Raw genomic sequence first — 27,555 nt, forward strand, 5'->3', positions numbered from 1 at the left:
AGCTCTTTAAGCCTTCTAACGTCTCATAATTGGTCATCATTTATGTCCAAGAGACTCAATAATAATCTGTTACATTTTAAACCTTTAATTTTTCATATTATAAAGCGTTTTTGTGCTGCTGCGCATCCATGTATGTGATAAACAAACCCTCGTTGTCATTCCGTTAATACGCATATTATCATTGCGGTCTTTACTCTAGCACAGTGTTTCTCAACCCTGGTCCTCAAGGACCCCCTTCCAGAAAGTTTTAGATGTCTCCCAATTTAAAACACCTGAACTAACTCATCAGCATCCTTCCAGAATGTCTCCCTAACAAGCTAATAATTTAAATCAGGTGTGTTAATTAAGGAGACATCTAAAACATTCTGGAAGGGGGTCCTTGAGGACCAGGGTTGAGAAACACTGCTCTAGCAGAAAAAACTCACGTCGCGTATTGCGCCGGTTGTATAATAGAGAGTCCAAAGTCTCTCTGGGGGACGAATGTCCAGGGAGTTCAGTATTTCTGTGTGGGCATGCATCAGCGAAAGGTGTGTGAGTCTTTTCTGGGTCATGGTGCTGCGTTCCCATGTCTTTAAAAGACGCAAGGCAAAGAAAGTGCGCTCGGATGAGGCCAAGGATGGGTAGGCACAGACAGTAATGAAATAAAAATCCAAAATACACGCAATAACCTACGTGTGTCAAAAAGAATTTCCTAAAATATTCACAAGTAATATATAAATTGTGACAAAATATTTTTACTTAAAAAAATTATCTCTCTCGCCTTCCCGCGGCCATGCGTCAGGGAAAGGATACCTGCCCGGATCCCACGCACGCAGATACCCTCAGAAAATGGCAGATTTATTAACACTCACCCGCGTGTGCATGTTTGTAAGTAGTAGAAGCCTGCGTGATGTTTGCTGTGACAGTTTTTAATAAAAATATAAAAAATCTATTGATATTTGACGTCTATTAACAATAATATATTTATATAGGCTACAAAATAAAGTTGTATGGTCATGACTTGCACATTGCTTGTATTGCTTTAGTTTAATATAAAGTGCTCATTTGGTTTGGTGTATTTTAAGTGTGGCAGTCATTCTATTAGCCCCAATCAATGACAAATCATCACTTCTCCTATTTCTTAGTAGGTGAACTGAATAAAATCTGCTGTCATCTGCAGTTATATACATTTTACAAAACCAGTATTCATTAGATTTTAAGAACTTTTTTGCCACTTTTAAATCTGTAAAACTAAATAAAAAAGATATCATATGCCGAATGAGCATGCAAGCATATGTTTTCTTGTTCGCTCCATGGGTTTAAACGTCGTTTTTTTCTAAAGAATAATGTTTAAACTTTATTGGTGGTGGTTGAGAATAATTTATATTGCAGAATAATGTATGTTGCATTTTAGCGTAATATAAATGTATCATATTGTTATTTTTAATATAAAAGACTTCTTATATATTTTTTACAACATTTTTTTACTTTAAAACATACATATAAAGATGCTTAGTACAATAGCTTTGCTTCTGACAACAATTTTCTGTAATAAATCAATCACAAATTGTGTTGACAGTGGCGAATAAAATGCTTGTCAATTCAAACTAGGCAAAAGGTGTATAAAACCGCTTTAATTAACAATAACTTAACTGTGCTCTTTTGCATACCTCTACTTTTCTCATGTCTTTCTTTATACCACCTTTATCTTTTTAAAATCTCGCTTCTTTTAGAAATAATTTGTTTGCCTTTATTGTATACAGCACACTTTATTTGCATCATACCCATAATAACATTTTCTACGTTTTTCTTTCAATAAAGATAAACATATTTATTATTGTCTTAACTTAAAACTTTGTTTTTTAATTTATAAATTAGATTTTATATAAATAAGTTTTAAAAAGTGTTGTCTGCGAACGTCTGAGATAAGATATCTGGAAGGAGATGCGGTATGTTTGTCTATATAGGCGCAGTTTCTCTGTTGTTCTATTTCTAGCCATTTATTTTAGTTTGACCAACTAAAAAATACATAAGTGACATTAAGAGATTTTATAAAGTTATTTAATCCATTATTTTAGTGATATTTACAAAGCCACTGAATATTTTTACAGTTATGAATTACGGCTGAAAGAATTTAAAAAAATCATAACACTGACTGCCTATATGCGCAAGAAAAATAAATATAAATATGTTAAACTAAATAAAGATATCATATGCCCACTGTACAGTATGTAAGCATAGGCCTATGTTTTCTTGTTCGCTCTGTGTGGGTTTAAACGCCGTTTTTCTAAAGAATAATTTTTAAACTTTATTGGTGGTGGTTGAGAAGAATTCCTCTTTCCATATGTAAAGCATTTTAGCGCAATATACATGTGTCATATTATTGTTCTTAATATATTAAGAACAATAATACTAATATATTTTTACAACATTTTTAACTTTAAAACATGTATTTTTATACCACATTAATCTCTTTAAAATATTAATACTTTTAGAAAAACTGACATAATTATTAATATTATGAACAAACAATGAAACGGTGTCAAAATTCGACAACACAAATAATTAAGATATTCATTGTAAATAGAGTGAAAATGAGTTAAAAGTGTATTAGGCTCACACTAAATTTCTAATCACACTGTATTAGACAGCAAAACTTTAGTTTACATTTAAAATGTCTCATTACATTCAACCATTTAGTTATTTAATTATTTCCAGTAAGCATTTTCACTTTTTAATAAACATACATACGTTTATATATATAGTTTATATATATAGTTTAGCTGTTTAATACAGAGATGCAATTTTAATATATATATATATATATATATATATATATATATATATTAAAATTGCATCTATTATCTATTATTATTATACTATACATTCAAAAATTTTGTTCAAGTTATTTCCCCTACGCATTTTCTGTTTTTATAAACAAAGATACTGTACAGTATATGCAGTACTAATTTTTAGTAACTTTAACATGTGTCTGAAATGATGAAAAGAAATCACAATGCATTTAAAGACAATTCATGAAAAATATATTAAAAAGAATGAGAATTTACACAAGCTGACATTTGTTTTGTACATGTATTTAAATTTAAGCATATATTTTATAAATTAAAGTCACTGTGTGCTTAATGGCAAAATGGTATTGAACATTGAGGAGAAAAAAAAAACGCAGTCATTCCACAGCCTGTGATGTCAATGTCTTCCACATATTATGTTCACATTGTCCATTATAAAGTTGATACTTTCGGGCTTAAGTTGAGAAGATCAGGAAAGCCGTTGAACACTATGGTTGGTGTGGGACCTTTGGGTTCCTGTAAAACAAACATTTCATCTTTTAAGTGCTTTTTACCAATTAACAGAAGCCATCAAAGAGACTTAAAATTACCCCATAATAACACAAAGAAAGTATGACAACTAGGCAAGCGACACTCAAGAACCAACAAGACTCATAATTATTGATGTGGAGCTGTATGCTTAAACAGAGTAATATTTTTATATTTGCATTGAATGTTACTTTAAATGAAGTGCCTCAAATGCTAATGAAATTACAGAAGACTATACTTACACTATTTACACAGTAAAGGAAGCTGGGATTTTCTTGAAATAATGCTGGCAATAACATAAGTGCAGCATTCCTCACCAGACCTACAAAGATACAATTCATTCATTCATTCAGGCCCTTTGCGTCGAGAACGGCGATTGGTGTGGCGTTTCAGTCTTCAATTACAGGGACAAATCAATTACAGGGACATTTTACTCAAAAAAGAAAACTCATTCACTCACTTGTTATTTCAAACGTTCACGGCTTTCTTTCTTCAGCAAAACACAAACACAAAAAAGGTTTTGAAGAATGTCTGTAACCGAACAACGCTGGTAGCAATTTAATGGACACAAAACCAATGCAGGTCAATGGGCACCATTGTTGTTCGATTACCATACTTTTTCAAAATATCTTCTGTGGTGTTCTGCTGAAGAAAGTGACGACAATTTTAACTCTTTCTCAGCCAGCGTCTCTTCATTAATAAGTTAACTCTTCAATGGCAAGGAAAAAGTTAATACTAACATTATTTTAATATTTTCACTTATACAATTTATAGGTGCTAGAACCTTTACATTGACAATGCAAATAAGGCTACTTTACACTGGGCAAAGAACAAGCATATGATGTAGTTCTTCACCAAGTCTGTTCCAAACCTCATTGTCATTCCATGCAGCATCTTAAAACACAAAATCTTTATATATCCACTTTCAGACAAACAAGTTCCTTAAAGTCTACATTAACTTGAGGTTGCAATTGACTAGTGATGTATTTTTCAAAACACAATGTTCAATAAAAAAATAGTGTGAAATATACATAATTTAAATTAAGTCCTCAAACACTTTACAGTCTTTAATGCTAAATTCTAAATGAAATACATAAGAATTATCATTAAAGCTACAAAACACAAATTTCTTTTATTTTGCTCTTTGATGAACATTAGTGACAGAAGTCAGGTTTACGAGGTCCCTTTAAGCACCTTACCTTTTTGCATCAATGGGGTTTATATTTTAAAGCCAGTGACGTGTCATCTACTGACCATTTATTAACCATGGTTATCTGTGAGGGGAAGGAAAAAAGCATAAATTACACTTCACAAACCAAATACGCATAAAAACCTGAACACGTTTGGTTTTTAAAACATTTGAATGTTAAATGTAAGTGTCTTAACAGCTACCATCACATTAATTCATTGTGTGCATCACAGAAAACATGCATATCTAGACTTGTTGCGGATACGAACGCTGCACTGCAATCGTGCATTTATAATACATACCGGAAGAAAGTTCTCCACTGTGGCCAGCAGTTTCCACTTTCCTTCAGAGTTTAGCTCCAACCCTGATAAAACACTCTGCGACAAACATTTAAATATCATTTCCCTTCCACCGTCTTCCACCTGGTTCCCTTGACCACGCGCTTCATTGAAATTATACTCGTGTCTTGAATTTCGTCTCCTTACAACACAGCTGTCTTATTGTGATTGTCATTTTAAATTAAATTGCCAAAGAAATAAAGCAGGACTGTAACGTAATTAATTAAAACCCGGAACAAAATGTATTTAACGATTATTTGTTTTTAATGCCCCTTCAGGTTAAATTAAACATTGACAATAAAGAATGTACAAAATAAAGAAAACAACTGGTTATTCACCAAAAACGCAAACTGCAGTGTAAGTTTCATGCTAATGTACAAACTTGCATAAAAAAGCTCACAGGAAATAAATCATACAATAAATATTAATAGCCTATTTGTTGACTCTCTCTTTATTTGACCACAGCCTATTGACACAAAAAGGTTTGTGAATGAGTTGTGTAGGTTTGTAAATGAGTTGTGTAGGTCTGTAATTATTGTGTAATCTTTAGTTTACACTTCAGTCACAAAACGTGAATTATAGAACCATTTTAATAAAAATGGTTATTTGCCCTCCAAGGGTTCTATATGAAACCCTTTTTTTTGGTAAAAGGTTCTATTGGCCAAGTATAGAACCCCAGGGTTTTATATAGAACCTCAAGGAACCTTTTTTTTTAGAGTGTAGTATAAACGCCCATTGCAAGTACAGTCATCTTAATAGATGTATGCGCTGTTATGCTGGCAAGAAGGGGTTGACGTCACTTTGCTGTTTTAATAAAAATGTTAAATATTCAGCAACGCCCTTATTAACTTCTGGAAACAACCGCAATGGCAACGCATATAAAAATTTAGTTTTTTATGCGCCACCTGGTGGATTTTCTGTGAAGCGAAACACATTAAGGGAAAAGGGAAAGTAGCCCCCCCGAAAACACTTGCAGAATTCTGCGAGACTCCGCGAGACGATTTGGCGAATGCCGCGGGACAAAACACGCGTTTTTAAAGGCCACATCTGTAGGATGGTACACCTCTCAGAAAACATACAAATAAAGATCATTTGATATGTTTAATGACTATTTAGAGCATTGAGATCACTAGATAAGGGCTTAAAGTACTTATTTTTATGAAAACCTCAATTTCGACCAAAATCGATGTTTTACTTGAATTTTTAATTCAATTCAATTTTATTTATAGCACTTTTCACAAATGGTAATTGTTTTGAGGATTTAGACGATAAACTCAATGGAGCTCCGAGCTTAGATCACACAGCAGCATTGAACCAGAACAGGAAGCAGGAACAGACTTCGCCTGTAGCTCAAATTTAGACCGTACGTATTTAGACTCATTTGGCAGGTCACATATGTCTATCTCTCATAGTATTGTTTATGTCTTAAAAAGCTTATTAACAGTACCTGTTTAAGTCTCTGTCAGAAAGAAAATCACTTATTGCTCCTGATGTACTACTGTATCTTTGTAAGAAAGATTAATAAATATTTTATTTAAAACAGTGACGACTATGCAGTGCTATTTTTTATAGAATGGGGATTTTATATGAATGGGGTTTAGCAGGGGAAAATATTTTTTGGTCAAAAGATTTTTTTCTTTAAACCCTGTATACACTGCACTTATGCAGTGGTCTCCAACATGGTGCTCATGTTCCCCAAGTTGCCCACATGAAGCACATTCTTTTAATAACCTCAATTTTAATATTTATTCATTACATATTTTTATTTTAGCTTGGCTTCTTTTATGCATGTTAACATTTTAATCAACGATAAAACATATCAACAAGTAAAATAAAAAGTAAAACAAATCAGTGATCAGTGATTTTTTAAATAAAATTTTATGTGTTGTTGATTTTTGTATTGTAGGTTCTAGATCCAGAACTGGAGGTTGCTGATCATGCATTTCCACCCACTGTTCAACCATCCACACTAAAGATTCAGGTACTGCAGCCATCTTGAACAATCCTTTCTTTACCTGTAGAGATGTCAAACAAGTTTACAACCTTATTGCTCTAATTGTGCCCTCTTCATAGGGATTTTTGTCCCGCTTGATCTTCAGCATTATGTATGAGATCAGTATGAGATGACTGGCCCTATAACGATGGTAACGATGGATGTGGTTTTTTGTTTCAGGATAAAGAGATTCGAGCTGTCTTCCTGTGGCTGTTTGCTCAGCTCTTTCAAGGCTATAGATGGTGCCTTCACATCATTCGAATCCACCCAGAACCAGTCATACGTTTCCATAAGGTACTGCTGAGCCACTTTTTCATTGTTGGGCTGTAATATTTTTCAATGTTAGATTGGAGTTTTAATAATAATGGCGTTTAACAAAATTTGATGTACCTTTATGGAAAGTCACTTTGAACTACATGTACAAGAGCTTATAAAACTTTTCTCTCAAGGCTGCATTTTTGGGGCAGAGAGCACTAGCTGAGGATGACTTCCTCATGAAGGTGTTGGACGGCATGGCCTTTGCAGGCTTTGTGTCAGAGCGGGGACCACCGTACCGAAGCACAGACCTTTTTGATGACGTAAGTCACTTGTCACACTGCAAGGTGGAGTTGTAGTGATTTAGTGAAAAGTCTTTTGCTTCTGTATTGACTACATTTCACCTGTACCTGTAACTTGATTGTAAGATCATTGCATTAACTGCACAAATGTTGTGGGTTCAATTCCCAGAAAGCACACACAATAATGTGTACCTTGAACGCTTTGTATTAGAGCATCTGCCAAATGTAATATTCTCTATCCTTTGTTGTCTTTCACTATAGCTTATAGCCAGTCAAGTTGAGCGCATTCGACAGGACGTGGGAAATCCTCAAAAAGTCATGAAGCATATTAAGGAGCTGGCAGAACAACTTTTTAAAAATGTATGCATGCTTTCATAATACTTTACATTTTAATTATATGCAAAGATACATTGTTTTTAAGTTAATAGTATAATCTATTGTAAATTAACATTTAGATTTCTCTCTCATCTTATAGGAGAACCCATACCCTGCAGTGGCTATGCATAGGATGCAGAGAACAGCTGAAAATGCAAAGCCCCATGTGCCACAGGCCTCTTTCCCGCATCTGGACGAAGTCGCCGTGCAGCTCTTTATAGACCATGCAGCCGCAAAACTCAACACCGCACCACCTGTGGTCAAGTCCGAATTGAAAGGAATGGTGCCATCTGGACCTCTACTGGGTTAGTTTGCCTTATTTTCCTTATTAAAGCGTAACTAAACCCCTGGTCAGAGCCTGACTCCACCCACTGGCAATATTTGAAAAATGCAAGAAAAGTGGGCAGATCCCAACAGAGATAGAGGGGACGAACTAAGCTCGTACCAAGTGTGTGGTGAGATCGTAACAAGGGCGTGGTGATCTTGAACCTGCTTACGTCACGTGTCATTTTTTGGACCCAACATCCAATAGGAAAATTCAACTGCAGTAGCCACCGTTCAACCTGAAGAGGGCAGCGCTCACTCGTTTTTACACCATATATTGTAGTTTTGAAACACTTTATATCCAAATGTTAAAAAACTTACTAAAATCAATGAACAGCACTAATAAACCATCATTCTTACAGATCAGTAACTAAAAAAAGTTGGATTAGGGTTTAGTTACTCTTTAAATAGACTAGACAATACTGGTCTAAGCAAAGATTGAATTGTCCTCTAAATAGTTTTTCTCTGGTTACCAGGCGACATAGTGGACAGGAATGGAAATGTACTGGCCAACAGTGCCAGAAGATTAGAAGTGGTCAGGAACTGCATTACGTACATTTTCGACAACAAAATGCTGGAAGCCAAGAAGGTAAGTTTGTGATATTATTATTCTGATATTTTTCTTGATATTATGTGACTTTTTACCTAAACATAAGCCGGGATTCACTGCACTTTGTTCCGGTGAAGGTTAACATCTCAGTTTAGTTATGGCAAGAGGCTTTGTGGGACTGTTTGTGTATTAACATGGGCATGTGTGTCCACAGTTAATGCCTGCAGTGTTAAGGGCTCTGAAAGGTCGGGCGGCACGAGTGTGTCTCACCCAGGAACTCAACCAGCATGTTCTGCAGAACAGGGCGGTTCTAGATGACCAGCAGTTTGACTACATCATTCGTATGATGAATTGCACCCTGCAGGTAAAAAGCGGAAATCCTATCTATTAGGGATGCTCTGATCAGGATTTTTGCAGTCGATACCGAGTACCGATATTTTGTCTTCATTATCGTCTGGGACTAATGTCCGATACTGATTCTTTAAGTTGAAATGCAAGCTCTTTGATGACTATAACTGTTACATTTTTTCTAGATAAAGTGATACCACAGATGTTGCCTTTGTTATATTATTTAATCAGGTATGTTATTGTTTTAATAAAGAACCAAAAAATACGCATAACAAATATTCCTTCTACAAAGAGCAATTTAATTTGCCTTTAAAAAGGCTTATGCGGACAGGAGCAGCTGCGAGTAAAAAGAAACTTTAAACTGTCAAAACTTTTAAATGCATGCAAATAATAAACTTTTGGCATGAAGATGTAAAATCCACGATATATAATCCACTGAGAAAAGTTGATTAAACTGGTCAATTCATATGGATTAGTTTTATGATCTTTTTATGAACTTTTTTCGAAGCATCAAAGTTGTAGTTGTATAGGCTGTCAGTGGAGGGAAACAAATCTCACAATTTCATCAAAACGTTTTTCATTTGTGTTCCAAGGATGAGTGAAGTCTTATGGGTTTAGAACGACATGATGGAGAGTAATAAATGACAGAATTTTCTATTTTGGGTAAACTACCTGTTAAATAATTATCCAAATATAATTTTTAGCCTACTTCAAAATATATAAAAACACCTCAATAAAGTATAAAATGCTGAAAACAAAATTAATTAATGAATATGATTGTGTGTTGAGTGTCTACAGCAGGGCGATTCAATTAGTTTGTCATGGGACCCAGTTCATGAAAAGCATCTCAAATGAGGGGCTGGAGATATATCAGTGATGATGATACATTTTCCTACATTTAAACATACTCATGTTGTATTTTGAAACGACATAACAACAAAATCAGTGCATTGTACAATAGGCTTTTTCTACAAACATGTATTTTCAAACTGAATACAACAAAATAAATAAGTGCATTGTAAGATGTCCTCGTAGACATTTTCTACATCCAGACAGGTTTGTATGTTGTATTTAAAACTACATAACTACATAAGTGCATTGTAAGATGCCCGGAAAGCTTTATTCTACATTTAAAGTGGTAAATAAGAGCCATATCACACTCATTGAGTATTTTAACTTATTTGCTCACTTAAGTACACATAACAAAAAAAGTTAACAATATGGGACATAATATTGTTTTATGCTGTTTTTTGTCAAAGCTATTTTTTCACTACCCCTATGTAAACTACAACAGCCAACTTAATAATTGGCAAATATTAGGCTAGCTTCTATTATTATACTATTTTGCAAGTTCTCCCACTTAGAAACCATGGAGGGGTCTAAAATTGTCATCGTAGGTGCATGTCCACTGTGAGAGACATAATCTAAAAAAAAATCACAACGGATGATTTTTTTAACTATTTATTTGTATGATACAGCTGCAAATAAGTATTTGAACACCTGAGAAAGTCAATGTTAATATTTGGTACAGTAGCCTTTGTTTGCAATTACAGAGGTCAAACGTTTCCTGTAGTTTTACACCAGGTTTGCACACACTGCAGGAGGGATGTTGGCCCACTCCTCCACACAGATCTTCTAAAGATCAATCAGGTTTCTGGCCTGTCGCTGAGAAACACGGAGTTTGAGCTCCCTCCAAAGATTCTCTATTGGGTTTAGGTCTGGAGACTGGCTAGGCCACGCCAAAAACTTGATATGCTTCTTACAGAGCCACTCCTTGGTTATCCTGGCTGTGTGCTTCGGGTCATTGTTATGTTTGAAGACCCAGCCTCGACCCATCTTCAATGCTCTAACTGAGGGAAGGAGGTTGTTCCCCAAAATCTTGCAATACATGGCCCCGGTCATATTCTCCTTAACCCTCTGGGGTCTAAGGGGTTTTTAGGGCCCTGGAGAAGTTTTGACATGCACTGACATTTGTGCTAGTTCTCAACGGGCCTGAAAATTACAACCTGACCCGACCCGGCCCGTGGCTTTTAAAGCCTGAACCAGATGAAACCCGACACATCAACGTGAATTATCTGTCCGAACCCGGCCCGCCCCCGCCAACCCCCCCCTGCCTTTTTTTTCTCATACACTTAGGCTATTATCATGACCAGCAGACGGGAATTCAAATAAAGCTTTAATGTCCACGCCTTTTAACAATACAAACAACTGAAACAATAAACTTTGAATATAGGCTATATAAATATGCCTTAAATAAAAATCACACAATAATAAATAAAAAGAAGTCAAAAATGTACCCAGCCAGCGGCTTCTCCTCCTGTAGTTGCAAGCAACGGTGAATTCACCTGCGGCAAGTTTACTTTTCTCAATCTCTTCTTCTCCAGGCAACAGGCGTGCACGCAGTGATTGCAATAAGCTTCGAGGCGGATCCGCAACGGATCCGCTCTGGAGCCGGCAGCTCCGGTCTGGATCCTTTGCTGATCCGCTCCAGAGCATATTGCTATCCCCCGCCCCTCTCTGTGATGCACGTGGCACGCAGCAGCCAGACCAGACTTTCTTTATGGTGAACAACAGTGAGGATTAATAATTTTTTTCACGGAGCGTAAAAGATTAAGTCTGAGGTCCGACCTGACCCGACTCATTTGCTTATATTTTTTACCCGAACCCGGCCCGAATCCACGGGTCCCGTCGAGAACTCTACTTTGTGCTTTTTTCAGTTGCTTAAAAACACAATAATGGCAAAAGTCTTATAACACTGCATTCAGCACAAACTGGGCTACTATTTTATATGATTAACATGTATGTACATGTTTGTATTTTTGAGAGAAAAATGCTTATGCGTGGTTTTTGAAAAAGAAAAAAATTTAAGTGACTGATATAAGTCCACAAAACCCATACTAAACATGTTTTCCCAAGACTTTTCAAAACAGGATCTAGTAGTCTAGAGTTTTTTCTTTAAAATGATGTGAAAATCATTTTGCTTACTCATTCACATAAAACAATATATTGATTTACAATTTCTAAGACACTTTTTGGTTAGTAAGGCAATATGCAAGGAGGCTGGAAGCTCTTAAATAATCTGTGATTGACAGCTAAAGAACAAAACACTTGCATAATAAGCTGCAGAATGAGCCTTTAGGCAGTAAGACGACGCCATTATTGTTACGTGTTTGTTTGTGAAAGCAACACAAAAGAAATGCCTTTCCATGCATGATCCTGCGTTAAATAAACTTACTGTGCAGACATATACGCGAATAAACAAGGTTTTAGATGTGTTTAGATGCGTCTTAATACAAAGTGCGTCAAATATGAGGCATTGTGTGTTTGTGTGTGCGTTTGGCCGTTGATCGCGTCTGACGGAAACACAAAGAACATAAGCGTCTGGAGATAACTTTTATTTACAGGCGAGAGCAAACAAGTAGATGTAATGTTTACAATCGTATCTTTTATAAGAATACCACAAAGTGCGTCAAATATGAGGCATCGTGTCTTTGCGTGTGCGTTTGGACATCGATCACGTCACACTGACGAAGCACACACACTCGCGTCTGTCTGGAGATAACTTTATTTACAGGTGAGAGTAAACAAGTAGATGTAATGTTTACAATCGTATATTTTATAAGAATACCACAAAGCGCGTCAAATATGAGGCATCGTGTCTTTGCGTGTGCGTTTGGACATCGATCCCGTCACACTGACGAAGCACACACACTCGCGTCTGTCTGGAGATAACTTTAGGCGCGAGTAAACACAGTAGATGTGATGTTTGCAGTCGCATCTTTTATAATGATACCACAAAGCGCGTCAAATATGAGGCATCGTGTGTTTGTGTGTGCTTTGGACGTTGATCGCGTCACTGTTTGATGAAGCACAAACACTCACGAACACACACAAGTATAACAGTCGCGAGTAAACAAGTAGATGTCATGTTTCCAGCACTCCCGATTAAAACTCAACACATCACTGAATGGCTGCAGAGACGTATAGTCTCCATTGACTGTGGGGTTGATTAATGAATATGGATTGTCTCTTGCTCTTCTCTTCAATGGAGCGGGGCGTGGCTCATTATAGATAATGAAGTAACAGGAGAAAGACGGTACATCTCCCTCTTCTAATACAGTTAACAAGGAATTACAATATTTGTTTTCGATTTCACTTACATCTTCCAAAAGCAGACATTCCAAGCATTATGTAGACATGTATTTTTTGTTTCTATGACAAGTATTCGTTAAGTTACAGTTCATTTTTCTGACGTGTTTCTGAAAGGACTTCACTAAGGGAGAGAGACCAAAACGCGCATCATGTTTATTTTCTTAATTTTGCGAAAAGCACAACATTCTGTTTTTATTGGGAGTGGACAGAAAAGAACTAGACACTTTAACATTTTAAATGATGTATAAATCATATCTTTATGTCCAAAATCAGCAGAGTTGTCTAAGTTTCTTTGCGGAGTGATTGAAAAATAAAGAGTTTGTGGTAGGGATGGGACGATTACCGGTTTCACGATTAACCATGATAAAATTTCCTGACAATTATTATTCAGGGATGTGATTTTTCCGGATTAATCCAGAATTCCGGATTTTCCGACCTGAAAATGTGACCTACGTGAATCATGCAGATATGTAAAAAAAAATAGGGGGAGGGGGGCATCTCACAGCCGTCACCATGGTAAACCGGGCCGGAACCACAATCGCCGTCCCCGCGCAACATAGCCACACCGTGCAGCACGTCAGATGACAAAGAGATGCATTTTCCTTCCTTTCCAAGTATCAACAAGGACGTGTTTCCGACCGTTCGCAAATGGTGGATGGCGAAGTATGATTGTATTGCTCAGATCAATCAAGCTCCCTGCGAGGGGTCCTGCAGTGTACCTCAGTCGCCGTCGCGCTACAGTGGTATCGTGAAAAGAACATCTCCAGATAGGATGATCTGAGTATATATTATTGCTTGTGTCTATCGAAAAAAGAATCACAATCTCAATTCATACCCTGTATTCAGATGCTGCATTCACGTCACGTGTAAAAACAATCCAGATGTTATGTTGTCAAACTTGCTTACACTCACACAGTGTAAAATCAAACCCTATTCATTCACCAATCAGACCCGATCGTTTCTCTCCTCTCTTCTTCTCATTTGGGACGTTTGGCTCAATTCTTGCGCCACTCCAGTTCAACCTGTATATGCTCTCACTAAGCCAAATAATGAGAGAGAAAAATTGCCTATCACAGTTATGCAGACGACACCCAGATCTACTTAGCTCTATCCCCTAACGCCTACAGCCCCATTAGCCGTGTTTGCGCTATCGGGCTTCAAGCGGGCATGCCAGTGCCTGCCGAGGCCTGTGGCGTTTGCATTGTCACTTCCGGGGCATGATCGTGCTTCACTGGTGCTTCGTTGGGGCTTAAGGCCCGGCTTTTCTGGCCCGCCAAATTCCTTGGGCCAGAGTGGGCTTCTCGGGGCTAGGGGAGTGGTAAAGGTCAAAGGCGGAGTTTATCTGAGTCTCTGGCAAGATGCGCATCCATCTGTCTGCAGATTTAAAACTTTAAAAATAATCGGGATCACCAGTAATTTTGCTGTTTAACGGAAGATGCCTGCTATGTTTGTACTTCAGACTGAAGAAAATGATCTGCATATGTAAAAAAACAAAAGACGCGTTATGACGCCGAACTCGCCATGCTAAGGACCCGGCGCACACCGCTACCGGTTCGGGAGAAGTTTATAAAGTTTCGGGCACAGAACAAAGTGTTTAAAGTGCAACAGTGCTGTGAAATTAACGATGTGTGTTGAATCATCATTTCATCGTCCATGTATTAAAGAAGCGATCACTCGAGTCACGATGGTATCTACAGTCGGTGAGTTAATGCTACATAACGTTTGCATACAAAACACTTAAAATACGATACAAATAACGATTGCATTAGTGTCTTACATGGGTGTTTATTGTGTTTTTTGTGTTATATTTTCATCTCTGTTGAATTTTTTAGTCAGCCCTTAAAAAAAGTAATCATGGTTTTATTATATTAGTCATAGCCATGCTTTCTGGCATTTTGGAGATTAATTTGACTCTTATATGAATGTAGCAAACTTTATATGTCGGTATACTGTATGTGTATTTACAAACCCTTTATATAAAACATCACATGATGTGCTGCTTTCTTTTGTGTCCGTTTTACAGAAAAATGCCAACGTAAAGCTTTCAGTTTGTCATCCAGGAGTTTTTATTTAGTATATGAGAGATGACACAGCAACAAATGCAAGAGCAGGAGATGAAACGAAGATGATGATGATGAGACGACAGGAGCCATGGATCTTAAAATCCGTCCGGAGGAGATGTCTTTAAATACACCTGTTTGTGCACTGATATTAAACTTCATATGTAAATAAAGTACCGCGTTATTATTACTACGGCTGCTTGTCAGTTTATTGAAAATGATTGCTTAATAAGGATCACATCTGAAACACAGAAATGGTATGCAACAAAATGGTAAATATAACCATCATTAACTTAACCACTGTAACATAGCTTTTTAAATACTTGTGTATATTCAGAGTTGATTCTTAACGAGTACATTTTCTAATGATTTCTCAAACGTTTTGAGACACAAGTAAAGTGATTTCAGTCTTATTCAGCTATTCGAGGCAGTTCTTTATAGACAAGTATTTATTGATTGACACATTATTGAAATAGCTATTAGACAGTTACCTTGTGTTTCATGTTATGCTCAACTATTAACGTTTTCATGATTAAAGATATCACACCTCTTATAATGTGTAAGTATGTTTACATCGCCATAGAACTATAATTACAAACTTAACGTTACATATTTAGAGACACGTGCAAAAAGCCCACCTGTTTCATATGGCATACAACCTTAATTAGTACTCCCATTTTTTTTTTTTTTTTTTTTTTGTCTGTTTCATTTTGTAAAGCGTCTTTGCGTCCTTTGAAAAGCGCTATATAAGATTTATGTATTATTATTATTATTATTACCTGTATTTTAAAATAAGATTATTTTACATAAATGTAAAACTAGGACTCGTAATATTCTTTAAAATATTGTGTATATAGTATAATGGCACATTAGGTAGATGAACGCTTTATTTGTAATTATCCTACTTCATAAAGACAACAAAACAAAAAAAACAAAACTATTGCTTATTGATCGTCTGATATTGACTCGTCGTGAGATCGCTCGTGTGCAGCCAACATAAACTTCAAGAGTAACACCGCGGATGGAGCAAACATTTCTATCTTCTCATCTTGGCTTTCATCGTGCAAACAGCCGCCTCAGTTATGTTCATTATGTTTGTTGTATGATGATGCAATCTCACTCCCGTCTCCTGTCAGATTGAAGTGACTTCCTCATGGTAAAACAGGCGGAGTTGTGTGACGTTACATCCAGGTAGGCGTATTAAGGGCGGGGTTTTCTGAAGCGCTGCGGCGCTATTGGCTTGACAATTCAAACGCGTCGTGATTTTGGCTACACAGCTGGAGGTCTGAGGCTATTGGCTTCGCGAGGCCCGTTTGAAGCCCTGGCTCGCACAGGCCCGATAGTGCAACTGAGGCTATTGACTCCCTGTGCAAATGCATTGATGAAGTTAACAGTTGGATGTGCCAAATCTTTCTTTAGTTAAACGAAGAGAAAACTGAAGTCATTGCTTTTGGAAACAAATATGAAGTTCTCAAGGTGAATGCATACCTTGACGCTAGGGGGTCAAACAACTAAAATCAAGTCAGGAATCTTGGTGTGATTCTGGAGTCTGACCTTAGTTTCAGTAGTCATGTCAAAGCAATAACTAAATCAGCATATCACATCTCAAAAATATCACAATAATTAGATGCTTTGTTTCCAGACAAGACTTACAGAAACTTGTGCATGCTTTCATCACCAGCAGGGTGGATTATTGAAGTGGCCTCCTCACTGGCCTTCCCATTAGACAGCTCCAGCTCATTCAGAACGCTGCTGCCAGGATCTGAGCAGAACCAGAAAATATAAACATATCACACCAGTCCTCAGGTCTCTACACTGGCTACCAGTAACATTTAGGATTGATTTTAAAGTATTATTAATGGTATATAAATCACTCAGTGGACTAGGACCTCAATACATTGCTGATATGCTCATTGAATATAAACCCAACAGATCACTCAAATCATTAGGATCACATCAGCTAGAAATAACAAGGATTCACTCAAAGCAAGGAGAGTCAGCTTTTAGCTACTATGCCAGTTGCAGCTGGAACCAGCTTCCAGAGGAGAGCAGATGTGCTCCATCAGTAGTCACATTGAAATCCAGACTTAAAACACATCTGTTTATTTATGCATTTACTGAATGAGCACTATTCTGCGTCCGAACTGATTGCACTATATTTTATATGCACTATTTTAATTATTTTTATTTATCTTGTTTTTATTCTTATTTTTAACTGTTTTATACTTTTATTCCTGTTTTATTCTTTTTCACAAATTTTTATTAAAATCACATTTATTTCTTTTTTTAATTGATATTTTAAATTCTTGTATCATGTATATTTTTTGTTTTCTCATTTCTATGTAAAGCACTTTGAATGACCTCTGTGTATGAAATGTGCTATACAAATAAACTTGCCTTGCCTTGCCTATTACCAACAGTAACATTGGAAACGGTGGTCCCAGCTTTTTTCAGGTCATTGACCAGCCCCTCCCGTGTAGTTTTGGGCTGATTTCTCACCTTTCTTGGGATCATTGAGAGCACACGAGGTGAGATCTTGCATGGAGTCCACGTCCGACGGAGATTGACATGTTTAGCTTCTTCCATTTTCTAATTGTTGCTCCAACAATGGACCTTTTTTCACCAAGCTGCTTGGCAATTTCCCCATAGCCCTTTCCAGCCTTGTGTAGGTGTTCAATTTTGTCTCTAGTGTCTTTGGACAGCTCTTTGGTCTTGGCCATGTTAGTAGTTGGCTTCTTACTGATTGTATGGGATGGACAGGTGCAGCTAACGACCTCCAACAGGTGCATCTATTTTAGGATAATAAATGGAGTGGAGGTGGACATTTTAAAGGCAGACTAACAGGTCTTTGAGGGTCAGAATTCTAGCTGATAGACAGGTGTTCAAATACTTATTTGCAGCTGTTTCATACAAATACAAATAAATAGTTAAAAAATCATACATTGTCATTTCTGGATTTTTTTTAGATTATGTCTCTCACAGTGGACTTGACTTTCACATGACTTTCTCCCATGCCTCCTCTGGATCATCCAAATGGCAAACATTGGCAAACTTAAGACGGGCCTGGACATGTGCTGGTTTAAGCAGGGGAACCTTCCATGCCATGCATGATTTCAAACCATGACGTCTTAGTGTATTACCAACAGTAACCTTGGAAAGGTAGTCCCAGCTCTTTTCAGGTCATTGACCAGCTCATCCCATGTAGTTCTGGGCTGATTTCTCAACTTTCTCAGGATCATTGAGACCCCACGAGGTGAGATCTTGCATGGAGCCCCAGTCCAAGGGAGATTTGACAGACATGTTTAGCTTCTTCCATTTTCTAATGATTGCTTCAACAGTGGACCTTTTTTCACCAAGCTGCTTGGCAATTTCCCCGTAGCCCTTTCCAGCCTAGTGGTGGTGTAAAATTTTGTCTCTAGTGTCTTTGCACAGCTCTTGTTCTTGGCCATGTTAGTAATTGGATTCTTACTGATTGTATCGGAATATACAGGTGTCTTCATGCAGCTAACGACCTCCAACAGGTGCATCTAATTTAGGATAATAAATGGAGTGGAGGTGGACATTTTAAAGGCAGACTAACAGGTCTTTGAGAGTCAGATTTCTAGCTGATAGACAGGTGTTCAAATACTTATTTGCAGCTGTATCATACAAATAAATAGTTTAAAAAAATCATACATTGTGTTTCTGGTTTTTTTATTATGTCTCTTACAGTGGACATGCACCTACGATGACAATTTCAGAGAGAAATACCAATTTGCAGGTCGCACATGAGCAACTGTTTGTAAATAAGCTTGCACTGCGTAAAAATGGTCTTCAACTGCGGATGCATTCAGGAACCCTAAGATGACAAAAGTAAATAGAAAGATCGTTTATGAGATCGGCAAATTTAGCAAGTACAGATTGAGTCATTTAATTGCATGATCGACCGATACTGACCTGCGGCCGATCGATCGGAGCATCCCTACTATCCACTAAATAAATAAATCCATGTACAGCCCAAAATAATCCAATATATCCATGTAAAGCCCAAAAAAAATTATTAAATCCATATAAAGGCCAAAAGTGTTATTTATCAGTTGTAATAAGCTAATAAGTTCATCAAACCCATGTAGATGGCTGTATCTAAAACAATGCTTTGATCTGTGTGTGTCTGTAAATTCAGGACTGCTCGCACATGGATGAACATGGTATAGCTGCTGCTCTCTTGCCTTTGGTCACTGCCTTCTGTCGGGTAAGGATTGTACAAAGCAATTACTACTAGAATATTACTGTGTTGATAACGAATAAGTAAGGACAGGACAGGATTTTGAATTATTTAAAAGTACTACAAATACACACGCCCAAGATGATAATGCGGCACGATGGAAAGTGGAATGTGCATTATATGCACGGGTGTGCATTATTTTTGAATCATTCAAAGAACCAGAGTCAATTATTCCTCTTATACCACGGTTACCACAAACATTGCTCTGTTGACTTTTTTAAAGACATTTGACACATTAGGTGTGTGGTTTACAGAAAAATAATCAACACCCATGGAACATTTCTCAGCCAATCAATATAAAGCATTCAACAGGCCCGTGGCATAATGATTATTATAATATTTTTCGTTATTGTATTAAAATGGGGGGGTAAAAAAAATATAAAAACTGGTCTTGTTTCAATATTTGAAATATGATATTTATGAGAATATGTTTGTTGAAGTTTAGTGTCAACAAAATGTGTTAAATTGTTTCTGTGTTAATAATCTTAGGGTTAACATGGGCTTTTCTCTGTGGCAAGTTGCTCTGTTTTCTTTCATCAGTGAGTGAGTTTACAGCATGTGTTTTTGATTTTGTTACAGAAACTGGGAGGAGGCATCACTCAGTTTTCCTACAGCTGCGTTCAGGAGCACATGGTGTGGACCAATATGCAGTTCTGGGAAGCCATGTTTTACAGTGACGTTCAGAAACACATCCGGACCCTCTACCTGGAGAATGTAGAGGATGGAGACACGTCCACCAACGTAAGGGGGAGAACCCCTCAAATTTTTACCTAATTGTATTTAATTATATTATAGTTCTATATAAACTAATTATATTATAGTTCTATATAAACCCTTTTAGCGCAGAGCTAGCTGAAGGCAAAACAAAGGGAATACAGGAGGCAGACAATACAAATCAGCATAGAGTCGGCTACCAAAGGAACGCAAATGTAATGCAGTTGTATTAGTACAGGCTTCGATTTTTAAATTTTATTGCTTGCCTGCTGTTAAATGCAATAAAATGAGCAGAAATGATTATTAAAAATACTCCCGTTTCCTGCACACTTTATGTCTACGCCATTTAGCACATAGTTATAGACATTAAGTTAACCATCCTCACATATTCCATCCATTGAGTGAGCATGTAAGGGTCAGCCAGTCTGGTTCCGTCCATTAAAAGTCAACAGCAGTTATTAACCCTCTGGGGTCCGACCATTTTGGGACACTGGGAGAGGTTGTGACATGCTCTTACAACTTTTCAGTTGCTTTAAAAAAATGCAAGTGTCTAATAACACTGCGTTCAGCACAAACTGGGCTACAATATTATATGAGCTACATGTATGTACATGTTTGTATTTTTGAGAGAAAAATGTTTATGCGTGGTTTTTAAAAAGCAACATTTTGAAGTCACTGATATAAGTCCACAAAACCCATACTAAACATGTTTTCACAAGACTTTTCTAAACAGAATCTAGTAGTCTAGAGTTTTTTCTTTAAAATGATGTGGAAAATCATTCTGCCTACTCATTCACATAAAACAATATATTGATTTAGAAATTGTAAGACTTTTTTTGTTTAGAGGGGCCGTATGTGAGAAGGATTGATTGACAGCTGAGCAACAAAAGACTTGCATTATGAGCTGCATAATGAGCCTTTAGGCAGGAATGTGAGAGGGAACTACAGTAAAGAATGTAGAGGACAAAAGAAATATATACATGTTTGTTTCAGGCTTTCTCTGGATATGTGTATCATGTTTGTGTGATGAGTATTTGCAGAGTTTCAATTGATTTTTGCAACGTGTTTTGAGAGACAGCTGGCGGACACAGAAATGTCTGAATGCGCACCATGTTTATTTTCTTTATTTGACAAAAACAAAGATCTGTTGTTATTGTAAATGTACACAAATTAAAGAAGACCCTTCACAGTTTTAAATGATGTCAAACACGTGTATAATTATTAATGATGGAGTATTTTAAGTTGATTCTGCCATGATAAGGAGAAAACACGTCAAAACGCGGCGCCACGTTTTTGGACCCCAGGGGGTTAATCTAAGTTACCTTTAGCTTGTTAATATAGATACATTTGAGCATTTCTAATATATTATTAAAATGAAAAGTTTTAAAGAGCAGCTATGGTCCGATTCACGATTTTAAAGAGTTTACCTTTTGGGCCTGTTGACGTAGACAAGACCGACATTTTCATAATTCCCCCCGCTTCGGACTCACATCTCATTATGTGTTTTTAACCATAAACCACGTGAACACATTGTATTATACCAAATACACAAAATAACATTGTTTTTTAGCAGTGAAATAGGTGCCCTTTAACTATTAACATTATTAACAAATTAAAATATTTCTTAATATTAACAAATATTAAAAAAATTATAAAAAACTATTGCTTATTGTTAGTTCATGTTAGCCAATGCATTTACTAATGTTAACAAATACAACCTTATTGTAAAGTGTTAGCAAATAAACTAACAAACCATATTTAGCTAGCGGTCAGCAGTCTTTCTGCATCCAACTAAACCGCCCACAAAAAGGTCACAGTGTTTAATAACAGTAAAAGGGTATCTAGTTATCATATGTAGTTATCAGTATGATTTGTAGTTAGAGCTGTGGGTTAGTTGTGTATGTGCTTGTAACGCTGTATAGAGAGCTGTTGAGCTGGGACTTAGGTTTGACCCCGGGCTGTGTCAAGGTCCAATCTCTTTTTTCCTCTCTCTTATTTACTGTAAATAGATTGACTTTTTTATTAACTGCTCCTAACTGTTGACCTCTGGCCTGTTCAGGAGAGCGAGGGTGATCAGAAGCAGCTGAGTGCCCTGGAGCTGGCTTCTGAGCAGAGCCGTCTGTGGCCCACGCTGAGCAAAGAGCAGCAGCAGGAGCATGTTCAGAAAGAGGAGAGCACAGTGTTCAGCCAGGCCATTCATTACGCCAACCGCATGAGCTACCTGCTACTTCCGCTGGACACTAATAAGAACCGCCTGCTCCGCAACACCGGCCTGGGAGATGTGGAGAGTGTCAGCAACAGCTATGTCACTAACAGGTATGTGATGGTGTGTCTAGACACAAAAACACACAGTATAGAATAGAATGGGGTGGAACAGAATAAAATTAAATAATAGAAACTGGACTGGAACAGAATGCAACAAAATCAAATAGAAAATAATACAGTGTCCTAACTAGACTCGAAATTATATGATTCCAGTGATGGTCTATTTTCGGCCATACCGAACATGACAAAGGGGTGTAGCCCGACCCAGTCAATCACAAAACATAGCCAATCATAACAGTTTTGCTCTGTTTGCATGTGTTCTGTCGCTCTGCAGCTGAGGAGCGCACATATACATAGACTCATCCCTCGACTTTATATGGCTTTCCTTGTGCAACTTGAGTGATTTGTTAAATACTTCCGCTTTTAAACATCTATCAGTCTCTCCTTGCCCATGTTTGATGATTAATGTTCATAATGCGCAAAACTTTTATTGAATGAGATCTCTGTATAGGCGGAGCTGTCAACAATAAAATATGTTATCTGTTCATCTGTACAATCATGTCGCGGGTGGTAAGGACAAAAAAAATGGAAAGAGCATATACCTTTTATCGCGTGTCATGGTGTTGTATCTAGTTAGGACACGGTGTAATAAAAAAGTAATGGAACAGAATTGAAAAGAATACCATATAGTAGAATGGAATTAAATAGGCTGGGTTTACACTTTGCATTAACATGGGATCTCCGTGATCCGATCAAGCAGATCAGATTATCAGCATTACAGGATATTAGTGCTATGACGGATCGCAGTTGACCCACGGTTCGGCTCGCATGCGTTTCGCAGATTAATACGCAGACTTATCCCTTACACGTCCCTTGGGGTCAATCTTACCCCAAGCCACTTTTCTTTAGTAAAAAAACGTGGTTCCCTTCATCTCAGTGGAATAAGTTTGTGACTTTTATAGACTATCTGTCAATATTCATATAAAAATCTGGGCTTGATTCGGTCGTTCTAAAGATGTGTAAAAAAATTACCAAAAGAGGCCCTTTGGGGGTAAAAATGACCCCAATTGAAAATGAATGGAAAATAACATTTCTTTTTATTTGTCAAAACAAAATCAATGCACTTAGAATAAATCTGAAAATTTAAAGGGATATTTCGGCCAAAAATGATATTAAACCCATGATTTACTCACCCCCAAGCTGTCCGAGTTGCATATGTCCATCGTTTTTCAGACAATCACATTTTCCGATATTTTAGAATATGTTTTAGATCTTTCAGTTGATTAAATGTAATGTTACGGGGTCCACCCATAGTCCACGACCTTTAAGTCCAAAAAAAGTGCGTCCATCCTTCACAAATTACATCCAAACGGCTCCAGGATGATAAACAAAGGTCTTCTGAGGGTAATCCGCGCAGTGTTGTTATAGAAATATCTATATTTAAAACTTTATTAACGAAAATAAATACCTTCCAGTAGCGCCGCCATCTTAGACTCCTCTGTATTCAGGAGAGAGTATTAGCTTAGTGTACGCACTTTTCTTAGTGACGTATGACAAATTCGGAGGGCGGGGGCACAGAGCAGCAGCAGAGTAGCCTCCGTAGGCTGCGTAAGCTCTCATCCTGAATGCGGACGCGACTAAGATGGCGGCGCTACCGGAAGGTATTTATTTTCGTTAATAAAGTTTTAAATATGGATATTTCTACAACAACACCGCGCGGATTACCCTCAGAAGACCTTTGTTTATCATCCTGTAGCCGTTTGGATTTAATTTGTGAAGGATGGACGCACTTTTTTTAGACTTGAAGGACGTGGACTATGGGTGGACCCCGTAACATTACATTTAATCAACTGAAAGATATAAAACTTTTTCTAAAATATCCGAAAATGTGTTTGTCTGAAAAACGATGGACATATGCTACTCGGACAGCTTGGGGGTGAGTAAATCATGGGTTTAATATCATTTTTGGCCGAACTATCCCTTTAAACACAGAAAAGTAGGCCTGGTACTAGAGCACAAATGCAATTTAGAAAAGATCAATCACACACACACACACACACACACACACACACACACACACAAACTCACAAATATATGACTGCCACAGAGAGCATATTTTACAGAATTTGACAAGAAAACAGCAACAGATCTCAAAAAAAAGATGTAAATTGGTGGGCTCTAATGCTCACACATGTGCGTGCAGACACACACACGCACACACACAAACACAGGCTCACACACACACTCACAGTAAAACTTACACACAGACATGCACATAAAGACACAAACACACATGCACACGCACACACAAACGTGCACACAGAGACACACTTACATTCAGTCAAATTTCTGTGGCATTTTGTAAAAAATTTTCAAAATGCATCAAAAACTACAACCAATTCTACTATTTGAGAAAATATTTATTTTTAATGTCCTTTCTAATCCTTATATACACATCAATTCACAAAATGTATCACTAAAGTAATGATTTGAGTAGTTGGCCACATCCAGTGAAATGAATGGGTCTCTATGGGCCTCTGCTGGTCAAAATGATTTATTTTCTAAACTGTAATTCTTTTATGTTTTTCGTAAAGACCTGATGGCCGAATTCAACACATAACATCTAAATCAATATCTAAAAACGATTTAAATCAAAATGAGATCATAATTTATATGAATTTTTCACAAAAATTTGATATTTTACCAGCAAGCTAATGGTGTAGTTGAGGATTTGTGGTAAACAGGTACAAAGGTACTTCATATCTCCCAAAACACAGCATTAATGTGTAGATGGGAAGTAAACAACAAAAAAGCTATATTATTTGTATCATTAAAAATGTATTATTTGTAATCAGAAAGTTTATACATTTCATGTGTTTCAAAGGCTTGCAAATGTATGTGTGAGTTAAGTGCGTTCAAAAGTGCACACACGGAGTGACGTGTTTCAAAAAGCAAGAGAACATAAAATCTTTCTGTTCTTGACAGGGCACATACAAACAAAATGATCTCCACAGTATTCTTTTCTAATAAAAATATTAGTTTATGTCTTAAGTGAATGTATAGGTTACAGTCATAAACCAGTCTGTGCTCATTTGGTAAAGAGTGTAACCTCAATTAACCTACTTAAGTATGTCATTAATGTTAATCAAACAACCCAAGACAAAGAGAAAAACACTTCTGTTGTTCTCTGGGTTCTCACCACTGATCTATATAAATGACTGGATTGCGCATTTCGTCACGTTTTTGAAGCCACCACGCCGCCATGTTGGTATACCCAAACGTTCTATTAAATCAATGGACGTTATAAGATTTTAATGATAAAACATCACTTTACTAGTCTTCGTTTTTATATCTGAAGTTACCCTGTACGTTATTACAAAACAAACGTCCTAAGCATCTACATAGTTATTTACTGAAAGTTGTACATTTTTCTTTTTACTCAGTTATTATACATTCATCTTCATTACAGTATCAGATCAGCGGCCGACCGCAGTATATTTAGTATTAATGACAAACGTGCTCATTCTGAAATCTAAATAACTAATCATGCTTTGTACCGTATGTGCATGCAATAATTTGTGGTTTTGTATTTATGTTATCTAAACTTACAAGTTACCTAAACTTATTTAGAGAAATAACGCTGACTGTGTAGCTGAATGTCAAAAAAAACTTTATTTATACCCGTGTTATTAACAGAATGCAGAAGACAGACTCACCTTAACGTTTTTTTTTTTATAAATCCATTATCCTGCCCGATTAAAACATAAACATGGCAAATAACACCAGAATTAACAATTTGCGTACACATATCCTCAAACAAATTAGCGTCGCACACCTGAAGTCAATAGATAGGTGCGTAGGATAAGACGACAAAAAGTCTCAAAATGTACAATGAACAATTCCCGCACACTATCTGCTTGCTGAAAAAATGTATTTAATGAAAGTTGCGTTGCAACGTTTCGATCAACTGATCTTCATCAGGCAACTGCAATTGTTACAAACATCATCAAATATAAATGGACAAATGTCCAATCACAATGTAGAAAAACAAATCACATGATAGGTGCATCATTCAAAATAGTCACATGATTACATCTCAATTCAATAATCTCATGATATCATTTAATATATGTAACCCGATACACAACTCATATGTAAGTCTAATACACAATTCAAAGCATCACATTAAAAAGTGCTTCATCATTTAACCCTAAAGGTGATAAAGTTTGAAGAGTATCGATCCAATAGAGTTCACGTCTCAGTAATAGTAAATCAATATCACCACCTCTAGGTGGCATATTCACCTTTTCAATTCCACAAAAGCGTAGTGAGGAAACATCATGATTAAGTGCATTAAAATGGGTCACTACCGGGTAATTCATATCCTTTCTTCTGATTGAACTTTTGTGTTCACTAATTCTTAGCTTAAGTTGACGTGTTGTTTTTCCCACATATCCCAAACCACAAGGACAGCGTATCAAATAAATCACGTGTGTAGAGACACAAGTGATTACTGACTTAATGTCAAACTTTTTTCCGGTTCTAGGATGACTAAAAAAAGAAGTTTTGAAGGTGTTGTTACATTGTGCACAATTTCCACAGCGATAATTTCCATTAGGTAAAGGGCTGATTAATCTCTGTGAAGGACTCGGAGTATTCTTCTGAAATTGAGCATGTACAAGACAATCTTTTAAGTTCCTAGCCCTTCTAAATACAATCAATGGGGGATCTTGAAAAATGGCACTTAATTCTGAATCGGAAGACAAAAGGTGCCAATGTTTTTTGAGGATCGATCTAATCAGATGAGATTGAGAAGAATGGGTAGTAATGAAAGTGAAAGAATGTTTTTTAGATAATTTGGTCTTCTTTTTTAACAACTCAGAGCGTGTCTTAAGGAGAGTTACATTAAAAGCTTCGTCAATCCATTTAGAGGGATATCCCCGATCTAAGAATTTATTTTTCATAATTAAAGCCTTCTCTATGAAATCAGTGTCAGAATGGCAAATTCTTCTTAGTCTGAAGAATTGACTTTTTGGAAGGCCCTTTTTCAAAGCGATAGGGTGAAAGCTGTTGGCTAAAAGTAATGTGTTGCGATCAGTGTCTTTTGTG

At 36.8% G+C, this 27,555-nt stretch overlaps 1 protein-coding gene across 6 annotated transcripts in view; it reads left to right on the plus strand.

Annotated features, from left to right (window-relative positions):
* The window catches only part of sbf1 (SET binding factor 1), a 411,549-nt gene that overhangs the window by 169,587 nt on the left and 214,407 nt on the right, over nt 1–27,555 (plus strand). For all 6 annotated transcript variants that reach the window (XM_065247769.2, XM_073815717.1, XM_073815733.1 and 3 more), the window contains 10 exons: nt 6,751–6,825; nt 7,018–7,131; nt 7,287–7,415; nt 7,656–7,754; nt 7,870–8,074; nt 8,570–8,682; nt 8,858–9,007; nt 19,366–19,434; nt 20,047–20,208; nt 22,241–22,497. In XM_065247769.2, the coding sequence (XP_065103841.1) occupies nt 6,751–6,825; nt 7,018–7,131; nt 7,287–7,415; nt 7,656–7,754; nt 7,870–8,074; nt 8,570–8,682; nt 8,858–9,007; nt 19,366–19,434; nt 20,047–20,208; nt 22,241–22,497 (1,373 nt within the window). The remainder of the gene's footprint in view (nt 1–6,750; nt 6,826–7,017; nt 7,132–7,286; nt 7,416–7,655; nt 7,755–7,869; nt 8,075–8,569; nt 8,683–8,857; nt 9,008–19,365; nt 19,435–20,046; nt 20,209–22,240; nt 22,498–27,555) is intronic.

Source organism: Paramisgurnus dabryanus, chromosome 1 (genome assembly GCF_030506205.2).
Source record: "Paramisgurnus dabryanus chromosome 1, PD_genome_1.1, whole genome shotgun sequence".
Lineage (NCBI taxonomy): Eukaryota > Metazoa > Chordata > Actinopteri > Cypriniformes > Cobitidae > Paramisgurnus > Paramisgurnus dabryanus.